The 18,117-nt window shown below is 42.9% G+C and overlaps 1 protein-coding gene across 4 annotated transcripts; it reads right to left on the reverse strand.

Annotated features, from left to right (window-relative positions):
- Positions 1-2,170: 2,170 nt before the first annotated feature.
- LOC119462713 (uncharacterized) lies at positions 2,171-11,543 on the reverse strand. Of its 4 annotated transcripts, none has more exons than XM_049672220.1 (5): positions 11,418-11,543; positions 8,460-8,648; positions 3,356-3,507; positions 2,503-2,563; positions 2,171-2,384 (listed from the first exon to the last, which is right to left on the reverse strand). In XM_049672220.1, exons 1-4 carry the CDS (start codon positions 11,452-11,454, stop codon positions 2,531-2,533), a joined length of 411 nt encoding a protein of 136 aa, XP_049528177.1. In that variant the 5' UTR covers positions 11,455-11,543; the 3' UTR covers positions 2,171-2,384; positions 2,503-2,530. The 4 variants fall into 4 exon arrangements, with proteins under 4 accessions (XP_049528177.1, XP_049528176.1, XP_049528175.1 ...); XM_049672219.1 differs by having other exon boundaries at positions 2,503-2,566; XM_049672218.1 differs by having other exon boundaries at positions 3,159-3,507.
- Positions 11,544-18,117: the final 6,574 nt, after the last annotated feature.

An 18,117-nucleotide genomic window follows, 5' to 3' on the forward strand; every position in this document is an offset into this window, starting at 1 on the left:
CGTAACGCCTCCGGGCCGTTAAGAAGAGATAAATGAAATGAACTTTTAGTAGTATTTTTTTATTTTATATAAAGACAGCGCGGTGATTTAGCTCCTCTTGCTTGTTTTATTAGGATTTTGTAAATGAGAACAGTTGCTGGCAGTAACAAAATATGAAACATAGTTAGAAACATGATCACATGGAGGAAATTATAACCATAAATGATGGAAAATTAATAGTTAGGATTGCCTTTACTAACTCTCCTAGTTTTGTAAGCTGCTCAAAACCTATCTGTTGCCTTTCGTATAATGTCACGTTTGTATGAATAAAATTATGTTGTTTTATGCTCGGCAAGCTCTAAATCTCGGCCAAATAGTTGAATATATTTAGTAGGTTTTCGAGTACTACTCAACTTAAGATTTCGCCTGCACAAATGGATACAATTGCTTTTACTGAGAACGTTGCGAAACATCTCCCTCACAAAAATTTCCTGCTGACATTTTGTGCAATTGAATATGCGCGTCCTGCTGCAAGAATCTGCCATCGCACTCGAGGAAGCACTTTGTGAATTAGACTCAATAAGTAGAAACCTAATCTAAACTGAACCGCAGCTGAAAATGATGAACAGTAAGCAGAAGTATACCGCTGATGTTTGGTTAGCAGAAATAGAATCTGCACAGAGGTCTTGCTTCCAGCTATTTTTTATGGTGCTGTAATCCTGTTCAAGTTCCATAACAGACTGCCAGGAAGCATTCGTGGGCAGGCTTTGTTGCGCTTCGCGATACAGCAGCCACTCACTTCCGGTTACCCTTCAGAGTCAGTTACGGTTTAGCTCAAGTTAGGTTTCGATCTATTGAGCGTGCTTCACAAAGCACTTCCTGGAGTGCGACAGCAGCTTGTTGCAGCAGAACGCGTAAAAACAACTACGTGATGTGTCTAGCGCAAAAATTCAACGGTGAGTTATTTCCCAACGTTCGCTGTGAAGGCCGTAGCTGGCGCTGAACAGAAACCGGAGGTAGGGTGCTGCTTTTATAGCTGAGGCGCAACGGAATCTGCACAGAAATATTAGATTCCACTTTGTTGTTCAATCCGAGCAGGATCGAAATGCAATGCCAATGAAGTACGCGTTCAGTAACACTACAGTACAAGACAAAAGAAAGTATTGTGTTTGTTCGCTTACCTGTTTGTAACTGATATTGGCAGCCACATCGTTATTTCATAAATATTTTTGCTACTCACTGTAGAAGTATTGGTCTAAATAACTAAGCGGTTTCTTAAAATCCAATGTTCTGACAAGCGTATTCTAGCATGAGTGATTGCGCCTTACCAACACATACAAATACAGCGTGGTTTGTACTAAAAAAACACGAACAGCGCGATGGTCAAATAGCAATATTCTCCTGTACTTGCCAGTCTCCAAGTGGTCCACCAAGTTGTCCTAGTGAAACATACTACCGTTACATACAACAAACTATGTTTGGTTGCGTAAATGGTATCTTATTCCACAATGATATCATTGGTGAAGTTGGGAGGTGTATAGTATCTCTGCATGGGGAACGAACGTTTTATTTCCCTCACAGCAGCAATTGAAACTTTACCTGATGACTGTGTAAATTACTCGTATACCTTCCAAATATTGAACACCTCACTCCTGTTGCACTTCTTTCGTGTCTAAAAGGCATTTTGTTCGTAAAACAATGTACGCCATTAAAGCTAAATGTGCTCATATTGATCTATTGCTCTATATCTATCTTGAGACCCACTTAAACAACCAGAACAATCAGGAAAGAAGTGGCAGACAACTCCAGCATTGTGGAACGCTTTTACGGGAGTCTCTCAACAAATTTTTTTATATCTGTCTCTCACACGCCTCTACTTCAAAACTCTTTTGTTTGTGAGTATAACTGGGTCATTAAACTGGGCTTATAATTACGTATAGCCATCATTGCTGGCGAAATATCAGAGTGCGTACGTTTACGTATACCGACTCTGTCATTAACTGAAAATATATTTTCGTGTGATTGTATGTTTACCCATCTATGTCTGTGAAACAGGCCGTGATCCCTACAGCAACAAGCTGTTTTGCAGGCACTGTCAGGTATAATGCTATTATGACCGTAATGGGGGTGGCCAGGACATGGCGTAACAAATAAAGTCAAAATTCAGCGTCCAGAAAAATGGCAACGAGGATAAGTCATAGTAATTTTATTTGGCAGTGTACACCAGAGAAATCCTTTCTTCGTATTCAGGTGCTTGAATTGTGCCAGTCACTATAAATAATTTGTGTATTTTCCTAACTTTTCTGCCGCAGTCAATAATTATTGTTATCGTTAATTCACACTTGCGTGTTACTTTATTTGCTTCTTCCAGATGTATCCTTATTTTGAACAAGTGCTTGGCTTACCTGCGGATTCAAATAAATGGAGTCCAATGAGCACAAAGTTTAGAAACGTTCTTGACAAATCAAAATAAATCTGATTTGAAAATTTGGAGCTGCTGCCTTTTGGCAGCTGCATACTCACACACACAGGTAGTTCCCGGGATCCAAGATCAATTCTCTACGACGAGGCAGAGCCGCTGGCGCTGCTTTGGAATAAGCGAAACCAAGAAAAACATTTTTTAGCACTTCTTGTCATTGTTTCGCACTTGTACAGAAATTCTAAACTATTTTTATTGATACTTAATTATTTTCACTGTATATATACAAAAATAAATGGTCTGAGCAACGCCGGCCTAACATCGGGAATCCCGCGATGGTTGTACGAGTAATATCAAGATGGCAACTGTAGAAACATTGTGAGTTTTGTCTTTTTATTCTACGTAGCCATGCATTACGTTTTCAATGAGAACTACATAGATAAACCAGTAGTTAGAAAATATAGTCACTCTCGCGTTATGAAGACTACCATTCCATTACTAAATATTCACAAGCCACGTACACGTCGAGGCCGAAAAAGGCGGTTTACAGAAATCGAATGCACCGCGTCACGCCCTATTACTTTGATACCGCGACTGCAGGTGTAAAATTGTCCCCACTTAGGCAGCAGTTAACATATATTAAATTCCGAAACTTTTGAAGTTCCAAGCGATGCGGCGTTTTAGAATTCCTCGTTCTCAGCCGTTCTACACGCATGGCGTGCGTAAGGTTCCCACAAAAAAATAAAAAGCGTCTTCTCACCTAGCAGCAACCCTTGCTCCAGGTGTCCGGCCTACCTCAGGACCTGCTGGAAACCCGGCTGGACGACGAACACCAGTGACGCCTCTCCAGCCGTTAAAGTTTCCGGGCCAAACGGGAGCATAATTATAGCCGTATCCACTTCCATACGGATACGAAGGATATCCACCGTAACCGTTGCCATTTCTGTATGCACCTACCCATGGCGTGCCGTAACCCCTGTGTTGAGGATATGCCGACGCTTCAAAGACATAATCGTGATAAAGTCCATGACCACCCCATGGTCCATATCGTGGATAAAGCGCTGCTCTTCTGTAGGGGTACGACCCAGCGTTCGAATTCCACCCGTAATCTGTAAGCAAGCGAGAAAGGAGAGCTTGATATTGCGTGAGTGTGTGTGCGAGAAAGAGAGAGATATAATGGTTTTTGTGGATGACACTTCGGAATATTTGGTCAGATAAAGAAATTGGTTCATAAAGAAAAGGAGGAGAGGTCGGCCTGAGCTAGTGGTGATGGGGAAGAAAACAAGCGATGCGTGCTCATAGGGACATACCACGAAGATGCTATTCCGAAGTCCCCACTACGGCGTGCCTCATAATCAGATCGTTGCTTTGGCACGTAAAACCCCATAATTTATTTAATTTAATTTTTTTGGAAATAAAAACATTGCACCTTGCTCAAAGTTTTTGCATTTTCGGTAATGAAATTTTGTGACTCTGAAAACAGAATTTCGGAATGTACTATGTCCTATACTTGTAGCAAAGAAATTACCAAAGCCGTGCGAGAAACGGTAGCCGGAATTAATAAAAAGCGAAATCGAAGTAAACCATTTTTCAAATGGGGTTATACTTCCATGATTTTATGGGTTGAACTATTTTATTGCCTGTAATGTACAAACAAGGAAACGATGCTACATGTCACCTAGCATGATTCCAACAGATCCAGGTACCCAATACAAGAGGGAAAAAAATGTGAGGATGAAATCACTTACAATATTCAAAAATAAGTCCAATATAATATTTATATTCAAGGTTTTTATGTCTCGTGGTAATTATAGCCTAGTCCGAACGTCGCATGTATGTGTAAATTTCTTATCCAGTTTTCTTTCTTTTTTTCATAAGAAGTTCGTATCACATTTCACTGTGAAGTCCCACTCCTGCACAAGTGTCACTATGCTCGGTGTGGCGGCTCCGAATAGCTATGACGTTTTGCTGCAAAGCACTAGGTCGCAGGTTCACCTTTCAACCGCGGCGGCAGCATTTTGATGCGAAATAAATGCAAGACCACTTGTTTACTTGGATTTAGACGTATATTAAAAAAAAACTATGACGTAAAAATCATTTCGGAGTCGCCCACTACAGCTTTACTCATAATGAGATCAATGAGATCATGGTTGTGCCACATATTACGCCATAATTTAATTATTTATTTTGAACAACAATAACTACAGCGTTATAAGACATGCAAATATTTTGGAAGCAATCAGAAGTCTCAATGAAGAACGTCAGAGCTTTGTAGAGCCAAAACAATGGTCATGCGTGTCGGCTTACTTTTCCAAAGGCAATGTCCGATAGAACACACACACACGCACAAAAAAAAACACGATAGAACGCGTTTTCTTTTTTCACCATCTGATGTTCCTTTATCTTACTTTATGCTTTTTGAAGTTGCAACACACCATTCTACTGTAGCACCTTTAATATTCTGCGAAGGCCATTTGCATTGTTGACCACCAAAAGCCATGCACTCGCAAAATAACAAAATGCGAGATGCAGATGACCGAATTTTCGATGACCAAGAAATAGAAGATGCAAAAGGAGACCCCACCACACTTTGTCTCGCTTTGCGGCACCGACAAAATAGACAGCTAAATTATACAATTATAGAGATTTGAATGTAGCCTGCAAAGCCGGCGACGTCCCTGTCACGCTGTAATGCTATGGTCGAGATAGTGTGCTGTAACGGACGCGTTCACGATAGCCAATGAACTATCGATGCTCGTCAAGCTGGACTTGTACAATGTCGATAAGACGACACCGGTAACGGAACTTTCGGCTGTTTCTAAATTTTTCAGTGTCCCAGGCCGAAGTATTAGCGCATGGTGGTACGGGAGCCATTGTGCAAAAGACGAGGTCAAGGGACGATTCTTTTTATGCTCAAACCAATATTGGCGCCACAGTGACCTGTTTAAATCTCCAGATATTTTTTTTTTCAATTTTGAAATAGTGCAAGCCCATGATTTGGCTCGAGCAGGAGGGGCTTTATGTAAAATACAAAAGTCCAGAATCAAACAACGCAAGACATGAATACAAGAAACAACACATATCATAAAGGACATTAAAAACCATGTCATGAAAATTGTTTAACAAATGTGCTAATAAAGGTGAAAAATCACAATACCCATGTAGTAGAAATGCCTAACAATATAACCAGAAGCCTAAAATAAGTAGTGACGTTAGAAATTCAAAACATGGCGCTGCATTTCATTAACAAAATCATCAGAGGTAAATATGCTAAGGGGCAAATCCACTCCGCGACTGCGCGCAGGAAGAAACTATATCGAAATGAGTTTGTGCGAGCGAAGATTGGTGCTAAAGAATTTTCAAGACTTTGTCGCGTTGTCCTCGTACTAAGGTGCCTCACAGATTTTGGGAGAGCTAATTTTTTCAGAAAGGCAGTTATGAACGAATGAAAGGCGACTGACTTTTCTTCGGGCTTCCAACGTCGATATATTATTGAGTTTCATTAAATCTGAAGGAGAATCTAGGCTTTTGTACTTTCCGAATATAAATCTAACTGCTTTTCCTTGACTTTTTCTCAATTTGCATTATATATTTTATATAATGCGGATCCCACGCGACGAAAGCTTATTCAAGTTTTTAACTTATGCAAGCATTGTAAGCTACAAGTTTTGTACTAATTGGTGCATTTTTAAGTTTTCTGTTGAGGAACCACAGCTTTATGATGCCGGCTATGCAGATATTGGATATATGTGCTGACCACGTGAACTTGTTCGTTAACGTAACGCCGAAGTATTTAAACTTATCAACTTCCGAGATGGGACTGTTATGAATTGAATATAAGAATGCACTATATTTCTTACCTAGTAACACGGAGTAGTACTGTATTTTCTGAGTTTATTACCATTCCCCAACGACTGCATCAATCTCCAATCGCAGAGATACTGTTTTGTAGCAAGATCTAATATCCTTCAGATGATATATCCTTGAATACGACACAATCGTCGGCAAACAACCGAATGAATGCAGTACCGGGAACCACCTCAACCAGATCATTTACATAAATAAGAAGCAACAATGGTCCCAAAACACTGCCCTGTTGTACTCCCGAGGTAACGGGAAGCACAGAAGATGTGCAATTTCCTATGACTACAATGTGGCTTCTATTGGACAGATATGCTCTAACCAATTGGACAATGAAGGAAGGCAGGCATAGGCATTTCAATTGATACAATAGCTTGCCATGCGGCACCTTGTCGAAGGCCTTCGAAAAATCCCGGAACAGAACCTGTCCAGACATATCGAGTACACCCAAGATCTCATGCACAGTTGAAACCAGCTCAGTGACTGTGGGAATGACTTTTCTGAAGCCGTGCTGTTGGGATGACAATACTTTTCGATCGGCTAGAAACTATTGAATGTAACATGCAAAACAGCTTGCTCCAACTGCTTGTAACAAGTGTTTATGACTGAGACAGGGCGGTGATTATTTGCAGAAAGCCGGTCACCTTTCTTGTGGATGGGTGTAACACGTGCAATGCGCCAATCACGGTAGATGGCACTAGTAGCTATTGACCTATTAAGCACCTTAGTCAAAACCCTGAAATCTGCTCAGCGTAGCGTCTAAGAAATGCATTTGCATTGCCGTCAGAGCCAGCTGACTTTTTAATGCTCAGATTGAGAAGCATAGCAGTGACACATTCACAAGTAATTACCAGTGTTTTCCCCGGTAACGTCAGGAAACCCTGATATACGTATTCGTCTAGCTCAGAAAATACAGTTTGAAAATTCTGATTAAAACATTCTGCGATTTTCCTTGGTTAATGTATAATTCGATGATTCACTTTTAATTTATATATCTCCTCATTAGCTTCACTTATGTGGGGCCAAATTTTTTGTGGGTCTGTCGTAATAAATTCTGCCAATGTTTTGCTAAAGAAATTGTTTCTTGCATCTTTAACTTTTTCTATTAAATCATATTTTAATTCAGTGAACTGAGACGTAGAAGTTTTGTGCTGCTTTCTGAGGTGCTTTATTCTGCGTTTCGTCTGTGTTATAGCCCTACTGATCCAAGGATTTTGCGTGACGCTTGTAAATTTTTCTTGTCGGAATGAAATGACCAATGCAATACCCTGTAAGCGAGCGAAAAATTTGCCACAAAAGCTCCACATCATGACTGTCAGAGTCAAGATGCATGTCCAAATTGTTAATTATGGCCATGTAATCAGCCTTATTATAATCTCTAATTACAGTTGAAGAAAACGTTTTCTATTTTTCAACAGCTTGTTAGTCCAGTTAAACGCTAATGAAAAGACAACAATGTTTTTTTCCATATTAAATCATGGTAAACAAATTTGATGCTCTTTTCTTTATTGAAATTATTTTCTCCTTCAAAGAGCAATCGCTAAAGAGATATAATTTACAAGGACAATTTATTCCCATTTACTGTTGAAAAAAGAGCTACATATGGCGCCTAATGATCCTATATGCGCATATGCGTTTATATGAAAATATATTGGTTTTCATAGGTGACTCCATGTTCTCCTATCATGTTACCGACACACGGTATATGTAGTACATCTACCTTTTTTTTCAGCGCCGATTACAGTGCCCAATTATTGCGGTTATTGCTATTTCGACTGTCCCCATTAGATTACTATCTTATAGCACGAGTCCTTATAAAGAGTTGAAGTATATTGATGTAGAATGGCAACAGAATACGCACGGACAGTTCTTGCGATAGTTTTCCTTACTTCATACACATTTTTAATGCGCAATTGAAAAAAAGTGTACCTTTTTTGGTAGTGGACTATATGCGGTATGCGAGATGTATTCGTTGGTAACACCACCAGAGGTAGTATACTTGAAGCGAAAGTCCAAATATGAAATAGGAGTCTGATTGTCTGCACACTGCTGAAAGTGATCATAAAAATTGTTTTTATCTTTTAATTCATCGCGTCTTTTATGTCATCAGTGTACTTCACGCTACGAAAATGACGGCCGAACACGGCATTTCGGTAACTCTAGTTTCTTTCCCAGAAATCCTGCTCGTGAATGCCCTTACCAAAGCCCGCACGAATTGGTCCAGTTTCTTCCAAGATACGGAAAAGTCCTTCTAGCGACCCGCGGAATCTGGCGCTAAAGCCTGGTGCTCCATGAGGACCAACGTCCTCGACGCCGGCTGACCAGTGTCCCCTTAGTCCATCACCACCAAAACTGCCACCTATGAACTCTCGGGCTCCGGTCAAGCTTCCTGAAACAAAAGTAAGAAACAATATGAATGCCTCACTGCGAGCCGGCCTAGTTGGAATTGATTCATCTTGAAACTTGGCGCTAAACAAAACGGTGACACAGAAAGAAGGAAAAAAGACACGTGGACGAGCGCTTTCTAACAACTCAGTTGTTAGAAAGCAGTCGTCCCGTGTGTCTTTTTGTGTCCCCGTTTTGTTTAGCGCGAAGTTTCATGATGAATATGAATGATATGCAATGCCTGTGCGCGGGGCTGCCTTCGCAGGGAGAAGGTTATAACGAACTGCTTTGTGCGATAAAGAAACGTTCAGCATAAGAAGTAATTTGGTAAGTCCTAACCGAGGAATAACAAGCTGTTATTACATTTTTTTTTGGAGTTCGTTATACACGATAGTAGAAGCTAGATGCAGTGACAGTGCTGAAACACCTAATGGTAACCTCACTCTGGCAGCAGCACGTTCAAGTAACGCAGCCACCCAATGCGATCAATAGCTGTCTATCATGTGATGCGCCTGATCACGTTATAAAAGCGAACAAAAAGCATACCCCCAAAAAAAGAAAAACCTGTGCGGTTTGTCTTATCGCTTATGTTGGAGGAGTTTCAAGTTTGATATAAGATCTCTTTTAAATAAATATGTCGGATAAATTTCTCGAAGCTATCAAGGTTCGACAAATAATGTAATTTTTTGTATCCAGGTTTGATGCATTTGGGTTTAAGCGTAAACTGTAACCCATAATAACGGTTTTTTTTTATTAGAAGTCCTGAAGCTGCTTATTGGATTCTCACGGACGTCGTAGTTGAGGGCTAGGGAATATTTTGCCCAATGGAATTTTTTTACCGAGTAAACAAAGCGTGGTACACGAGCATTATTGCATATCGCTCCCATTGGAACAACTCTGCCATGGCAGGGAGCCGAACTCGCGACCTCATGCTGAGCAGGAGAACGTGACAGCCATGGTGCACTTAACGATCACAGCTTGGGTAAGCTGTAATATTTATTTAGGCCTGCATTTCCATAGTTATAAGTAACCGTGGCAGTTATAACCTAAAGAATATTCCCAGCCCCACCATATTAGACCTTTTGCTTATTTCTTGCTTGGTTTCGAAAGTAGCATCGCTATTAGGAAATATTTACAGCTTATGTATTTCATAGAATCGTGAGGCGCGATCTCTTACATGCTGTAATATATGACGTCAGGTACCTAAATTACCTGTACTTCGCTCCTAAAACTTTTGTTCCGAGTAATACCAACCCTAAGGGTGAAAATAGGTACGAGTATTCGATGCATTCTTTCATGTGGGCTTATTACAGTTATTGAATGCAAGCGGCGCAGGTTACATTAAAGTTGCGAAAAGGAACACTAATAAAAAGTTCGCTCTTTGTAATACGTGCCGTAATGTTCATATTCTTTCAGCGGAAAACTGAGCACTACGTGAATCAGTGTGAATAATTGGCACGAGTTGGTTTCAACTGTTACTCTGAGTGCAAGTGGAAGGCTTTACAATGTTTATTGCGGTTTAAGTCCTTGCCGAAGTACGGGTGTTAGCAAAGGAGGGAAAACTAGGTCATTTGTTTCAGGAAGAATGTGCCAAAAGTGGTCACGTAATTTTTTATTCCAAGAACTTTATGGAACTTGACCACATAAAATGCATAAGAAGGAAGTAATATTATTTCATAAATTGTTCTAGGAAGCAGCTGAGTGCGACCTACGCTACTTTCCACGTAGCATTCCAGACTATCTACGTATAATGTAAAACATGTGTAAGAAGACAACTTTCTTTGTCAAGGCCACCACCGGTTTGCACCCGTCGATCACTGGGTTCGCATATCGGAGGACAGGGCGCAGCAAGCTGTACTTCGCATACTTCGATCGCTTTTTGAATCTTGCATTTGCAATGAGTCACTCAGAGTTATGCGAAGCAAATCGGTGATTTTGAGTTTCGCAATGAGTTTATTCTTGTACATAGTTCTACGTAGTTTACATGGCTGGTTCTCCCCTGCAAGGATTATTGCGCTGCTAAAAATGGTTACTTTTTATTCGTTAATGCATTGTCTTTGCGAAGTTTCCTCAGTGCCCTCCGAACGCTCTCGCTACAGATCAATGAACATGTCACACAGGAACGCATCAGCTCGTTAACGTGGTTAATGTCATGTCCAGTTCCGGTAACTCTGTACAATAAAAAATGGTCAAATACACTCAGTGGAGCCCTTCCGCCCTAAAGCGACCATGTGCACAGAATAAATACGATTGTGTAACTTTCCTGTCAAATTAACCGAGGAACCACCACTTTCGCCGAACTGACTTGATTGTCTTTCACTAAAACGTGTTAACGTCATCGCATTACCACCCCAGCCTTAGTGCTACCGCCGCAGTCATATATGTTGCCTATCCAGCAATGCACGTAGGTGGTAGGAGGCCCAATCATTCGGTATTTCGCAGGCTCTGTATGCTTAGTGATGTGACATTGAATATCACTTCCTGTTTTTCTAGACAAAGCACGCGAACAAGCTTATGGCTCACTCCACACAGGAATATAGGGAAAGAGGAAAGACTTCTGAGCTATATGGATTTTCAAGGCTTCTTTACGTGGCACATGATGTGAATATATCACCAAGTTACCTTAACCCTAGTTTTTATTATATTCCATAAGGCAGCTCACCTCGAAATGAAAAGAAAAATAGTTACCTAAACGTAAACTTATTTTGGAAAGCACTGCGAGATAGAAAAAGCAGATACTTCTTTGCTAATGTGCAAAATGTGCAAACCTTACCAGCGGAAATGAAGCAGATCGCTAGGAATACTCTCATGATTGTGCTGTATATACGATGTTCTTGGGGCTCTCGACTGCTTCAGCAATAAAAGGTTTCGCGAGATGCCGCAGTTCTTTCCTGGTAAGAGTTCTGCGTCACATGATTCTTCTTTCGTGTCTTTGTTACTGGTCAGCGCATGATTGAATGCTTGCGAGATTTTGCACAAGCACGAGACTTCTATTGTTCGGGGAATTTTGTCGATACAGTTGGACAGTGTAAAGGGGAAATACATAAAGAAAAAATAATAAATGTGGCTGAACCATCTCTGTTCATTCGCAATGATCGCTTGCACAAAAATAAAATCCCCGCCATTCCGCGGGCTACTGTGCAATAATCGCTATGGCTGCGATCCAGCGGCACCTCTACATGCGTTTAAACAGCGTTTCACAGTAGCATTCTTTTATTTCGCTTATTTTTATTTCCTTCTTAATTTAAAGCGGCAGCGGTGTTTTTTGTTTCTTTTATCTACAGCCATCATTGAAAAAAAAATGTAGGCCTTGTCTGCGTGTTACGTATCGCTTTCCGTAACACGAAGAATACTCTTTGTTATACATTTGCCAGAGCACGTGTACTTTTATAGCTACGTGTAATACTTTTGCAAGCAGTTGGACTTGAAAGACAAGGTCCCCTGCAGAATAAGTAAGATATTGTGCGCTATCTCTGGTGCTGAAGAAGTTACCCGCCGTTGTGGCGTAGTGGCTTTGGTGTTGCGCTGCCAAGGCCGAGGATGCGGGATCGAATCTCGGCCGCGGCGGATGCATTTCGATGGCGGCCAAATGCGAAAACACCCGTGTACCGTGTATTGGGTGCCTGTTAAAGAACCCTAGGTGGTCAAAATTAACCCGGAGTATCTACGGCGTAGCTAGAAATCATATCCTGCTTTCGGCACGTGAAACCCCAGAATTGAAAAAAAGTTTTTGAAGAAGGTATCGAACATTAAAACACCTGAATGGTTTGTATAGCACGTGTAGTTAGACAATTGAATGCTCTTCTTCTTAAACCGAAGCTTTCATTACTCTTCCTTGAACTTTTTCACTGCTGCTGCTGCTGCTGCTGTGGTTGTCTTGCACGCCGCGTCGGGGGGTGGCTCATGCGTGCATATACACGGTGGCAAATAGGAAAGGCGACGAGAAAACCTCATTTGTACCTTTCCGTCACGTCGCATGTGTGCAATGCCCTCTGGAGCTGCCTGGGCGTCGCCACGTTAGCCTCTTGACAGCTATTATTATCCGCTAGCCCTCGCAAAAGCCTTGTAGAAACTGCAGCGATTACCTGCTTACTAACGTGCTAGTACAGAGATAAGGCAGATAGAATGGCATAGAAGAGGAGGCAGAGTATAAGTAAAACCACGCAGTCGCGAAACGAGTTAATAATAGCCTCTTTGCTCGCAGTTCCCGTACAAAGGGGGGGGGGGGGGGGGGGTCGCGGCAAAGGGCAAAGATGCGGTGAGAAGGCAACGAAACGCTACTACAACAGTGGATGCGGGAAAAGTGTAGGTACGGCACGGTACATTTCTGCTATTTCTGAAAAGTAACCAGCATTCAAATTTGTCGAGCGGAGAACTGACGTAGGGCGTACAGACGCAAAGCCTCATTAAAGCACCGTAGGGTCTAGGCGACACTATACGTAAGCGGACGTACGTCAAATCAACACTTGTGAGCCTGCCGCGGTATCTTTGCGCCTATGGCATTGGTAGAGGTCGCGGATTCGACCCCTACGACAGCAGCCGCATTTCGACGGAAGCGAAATATAAAAATGCTAGTTAACTTGGATTTAGGTTCACGTTAAAAGAAAACCAGGATGTAAAAATTAATCCGGAGTCCGCCACTATGGCATGCCTCATAATCTGATTGTGGTTTTTGCACGTACGACCCCACAATTCAATATTGTTTAACACTTCGGCTATTGAAAGCGTGCAATGCGATTTCCTGCCCTCCCGCCCGGACATGAAGTTAATGAAACTGAATATTTGCTATGATGACACTGTGTCGGTGTGCCCTGGTGTGGACAACCCGAATGCAGAACCCAGCTCTAAACTCTACTACAAGTACCAACGAATGGCGACGACACTGGCTAAGTTTATATAGAACTGGTCTGTTTAAGGGGATACCCGGCATCCACAACCAAGTTTCAAGTCCCATTCAAGTTAAACGGACACAAGTGTGGTACGAAAGAAGCCATACAATCTAACGGGGGAAAAGAAGGCGTGTCTCAAAGAGGAACTCCAAAAGATGCTAAATGCCAACATAATTCGGCCGTCCGTGTCCGCGTTTGCATCACCGAGAACAATAGCTCCGAAAGAAGATGGTAGCCTGCGGCTCTGTACGGAATAGAGGATACTTATTGGCCGTACCATTCCATACCATACTTCGGCCACGATGCGATGTGCCATGCGAGACAATGATAAAGCTCAACCCTCTCAGAAGTTATGAACAATGGCGCACAACAACGCCTCAAGCAAACATCAACTCACCACTCTCATATTAATCTAAACGTTGAAGAAATTAAATATTCGCCTTCAGCATCACCGCTAATTATCATCAATCAGAGCAAACAGCATAGAAAGCTTCGCTCGCATCGATTCCCGCAGTGCGTGAGATCCGCATAATTTTGTTTTTACAAAATAAAGAGCCCAGTGCTTACACCAGTGGAAGCGACCGGGCGTAAAGGGGTAGCAGATAGGTGTAAAAGCAGTTATTAAAAAAAAAAGGTAGACGTTTAGCTGTCCCTACATGACTTGCGCAATACTCCCTGATTTACGAACAGTACATCTTAATGACACTCTCTACAGGTCTTGCGCTCGTTATTCGAGCTGCGCAGCCGATTCTAGCATTTTATCGTAACCTACCCGTCGTATCAAGTTCATTCCTTTCACGACGATAGCTCATACTCAGAGACTCGCCGCGGTAGCTCAAACGATATGGCATTGCGCAATTGAGCTCGAGGGCGCGAGTTTGATATGGGATGGAATGCAAGAACGCCCGTGTACTGTGTATAGGATGCACGTTAATGAATCTCTGGGGGAGTCAAAATCAATCCATATAGTTTCTCATAACGGCGTGCGTCATAATCAGATTGTGACTTTGGCACGTAAAACGCTATAATTTGTTTATTCGCTTCTACTCAGGCGGCAAGTATGTTAGCCGCGCCTGCATATATACCTATAATAGCATGCATCGTCTTCCGGCAATCTGCATGACAGGCATAATCTAAGGGCTTTTCCCGTCACACATTCCTATGACTCACGGGGACAGCAAAGCCCAAAGCAGGTTTCTTGCGCGCATGCCAGAAGATAGGTCGGATGGGTCAAGGAATTCGGCAAATAAGAAAGCGTTCCTTTTGCGTGCATGACTGACTATAGTAGACGTGCTGCAGCGCGACTTGATGGAGCAGGAGCAATATTTGTAGCCGTTCGATCATAGCACACGATTATTTGACGTTGTTGTGGAGGCCTGGGATCAAGAGACACAATTCAGCCTGTCCGGTAATACGCACGACAATCTTTGTTTTCTGCGAAGCTGTTAAGATCACTATAATTAGTAACAAGCATGTAGAGAAAAGCGTTCGCACATAGTTCGTGCACAGCAAGCGTCCACGCTTATTGCAAGATGACTGAAATTCGGAGAAAGTCGAACGTCTCCGAAATATTCAGGGTTTACTGTATGAAATGCAGGCTACATTTAAAGACATCACTTAAAATCAAGCATCGCAGTCAATATTTGTCCCTTGCTAACTGCTAATAACACGTGCGAAGAGGCGTTTAACGACTTTTGGAAGAATAGTAAGCATTTAGGGAGAAAGGTTTTTGACGTGAAACGCCTTTAAAATTGTTCAAGGGGTATCACTTGCTAAAACCGGATGTAGCTAAAACGAGGTACAACATTATAACTTTTTTATATCTGCAACCATGCTACCCGCCCGCCTTACTTTGGTATCGCTGTGCAAAGAAATTAAAGTCATTACTTGATTAGGCATGTGTCACGTGCACAGATGACTCCGTTGTCGCGACACGCATGACGCAACCGAAGCTAAACTAAGCCTCGCGCGTGGCCTTCAGGGAGACGTAACTCGGCAGTACGGTCAATCAGGCCTAGTCGCATTTGAGAGAGCTCACTCTGCCATAGTAGGTATAAATTATCAATCTTATTCTGGTGCACATCAGAAGTTATAGGGCCTACAAGTGTCCAATTTATTGCAGAAATTTCAAGCTTGCTCGACTATGGTACCTCTGCGTTCGATCTGCGCGGTTCATAAATGGCACGAAGAGACTCGGGTAGAAAGGAATTCCCAACCCCTTTGACCACGGCGGAACGTGTACGTCTTCATAGGGAGCGCCGGTTCAGGAGATTGAGGAAAGGGCAGGAGCCCCAACGACCTAGGAATGAGGCTGGCTTGAACGGTGCTGTCGCTTCGGGTGCCACCTCAGGAGTTTCATTTCTTTACTCTAGTTCCCCGATGCCCTTTGCAAAACAAATGGGCCCACTTCGAACACCGAGCGAGCACGATTGCAAAATTAGACATTAAGATCGACAACCACTAGCTGTAACATAGGTTCCGCATGGGAGCTTTCTAATGCGTGAATAAATGCGACTTGTTCATTTGGCTGCATCATTTCTGTTGACTAGAGCTCACACACAATCTGCAGGACTCACAGGGCGTTTCAAGTACCCCACTGCGGCGGCGTTCCTGATACAGCCTGCTACATTTTCTTCAATTGATAGAATTCTTTGCAGAATATTCACGGGAAATGACGGATACATGAAGTACATGAAGGCGCCTTCCGAAATAGTGTCGTTTATACACATGTGACACAGAATAAAGCTTAAGATATCTGTTGCGTATTGCTATTTCGTATTGCTGCTTTCATGCAATCTAACATGTTCGCTCTTCAGATCGTATGGATAACTTAGATGAAGGCCCTTTTACAGGAAGGAACATTTTAGAGCCGCGGGACTCCAGAATATGCAAGTCGCAGCGAAGTTTCTTAAGATACGGCAGCCAATGTGATCTCTTATGACTGACTTGACAACGAACGCTTTATTGTGTGTGTGTGTGTGTTTGTGTGCGTGCGTGCGTGCGTGCGTGCGTGCGCGCGCGCGCGCGCGCGTGTGTGTGTGTGTGTGTGTGTGTGTGTGTGTGTGTGTGTGTGTGTGTGTGTGTGTGTGTGTGTGTGTGTGTGTGTCCTTCGAAGTTTTCTTTCTCTCCGTCTATGCTGATTGTTTAGTCTGCTGTTTGGCCCTCCCCCATTGCAGGGTAGCCAAGCCGGCTCAGCTTCCTTATGCTCCCACCCTTTGCCCTATCATTCCTCGCTCTCTCTTTATATCTTGTTTTTGTTGCGTACCTTTTGCTGACTGAAAACAAAAGGGGGTGTTGTGCCGAGGTATTCGGATCACCACCTGAGTTTGGCTCTTTTGCCTGCTTTTGCGCTTGTGGGAGGTGGTCAGACTTTCACCGCCGATACGCAGGTGCTGAAGAAGAGCGATCGAGTTGGAGGCGCCCGTTTGTGTGTGTGTTTGTGTGAAAACTTTTTATTTACAAAATTCCTGAGGCTCGACTATTTCAAGCCAAGGCGGGCCGCACCCACGATGGCACCGTTAGGGCCAGCCCTTCAGCGACCTCGTGGGCCCTCTGGACAGCCCGTAGCTGATCTTGAAAAGATGAACTCTGTAGCATCTTCTTCCAATGGAGCCATACTTCTTCAGGGTTGGTGAGAGTCGCAGGGCATCCCGCGAGCATGTGTCTGATCCCAATGATGCCATCGCACGCATGACAATCTTTCTTGATCTCTCTTTCTGGATAAATTTTATCAAGGTGGTACGGCGTGGGATAAGTTCCTGTTTGTAATAGTCTGATTGAAACTGCCTGAGCCCTGTTCAGCTTTGAATGTGGCAATGGAAATTGTCTGCGTCCTAGATAGTAGTGTTTAGTAATCTCGTTATATATTAATAAATGATCTCTAAATCCCCCGGCCTGGTGGTGGATGGCTCGGTTGTTGCGCCCGTTTGTCACCAACAATTATAGCTCTGTGGGACGCAAGCGCGGTCGCTCCGGGATTGTTGTGACATCTGAAGGCTTATATAGAGCACTCTGGAAGCGAATCCGTCCGGTTTTCCCGCCGCCGCGTCTCCTTATCGTAGCTGCGAGAGAGGAGGATGACGGTCGCTTATCCCGCCGGCGTTCGCGCCGCTAGACACAATACACTTACGAAGAATCGGCAAATTTCTTTTTTTTAATGTTTGGGTTTTATGTGCCAAAGCCAAATACGGTTATGAGACACGCTATAGTGGATACTACGGATTAAGTTTGACCACCTGCTGTTCTTTAACGTGCACGCAATGCACGATACACGGGCATTCTTGCATTTCGTCTTCATCGAAAAGCGGCCGCCATGGGCGGAATTTGACCCCGCGCACTCTTGCTTCGCGCCGCAACGCCAAAACCACTACGTCGCCACGGCGGGTATCGGTTTATATTGACACTTCTACATTGTCTATCATTTGTTCCTCCTTTTTCCGGGAACCAATTTTCACCAGCCGAAATATCGCTAAGCACAAGGCGCGCCTAAATGCATCGGTACTTTCTCGAATGTTAGCGTTGATCCTATATATGTGGTCTTTGTTGTCGCCGAACCTTGTTATCAGATTGTATGCGCAACGCCAA

This window comes from Dermacentor silvarum, chromosome 8 (assembly GCF_013339745.2).
Source record: "Dermacentor silvarum isolate Dsil-2018 chromosome 8, BIME_Dsil_1.4, whole genome shotgun sequence".
NCBI classification, from domain to species: Eukaryota; Metazoa; Arthropoda; class Arachnida; order Ixodida; family Ixodidae; genus Dermacentor; species Dermacentor silvarum.

What these genes read in the sequence shown, in the direction of transcription:
- LOC119462713 (XM_037724008.2), bottom strand. Translation starts at nt 11,454, where the DNA reads ATGAGAGTATTCCTAGCGATCTGCTTCATTTCCGCTG. An exon ending in ACCAATTCGTGCGGGCTTTG is followed by an intron (nt 3,508 to 8,459) that starts GTAAGGGCATTC and finishes GCTTGCTTACAG; the next exon opens with ATTACGGGTGGAATTCGAAC. An exon ending in GGAGCAAGGGTTGCTGCTAG is followed by an intron (nt 2,567 to 3,158) that starts GTGAGAAGACGC and finishes CTTATTCCAAAG; the next exon opens with CAGCGCCAGCGGCTCTGCCT.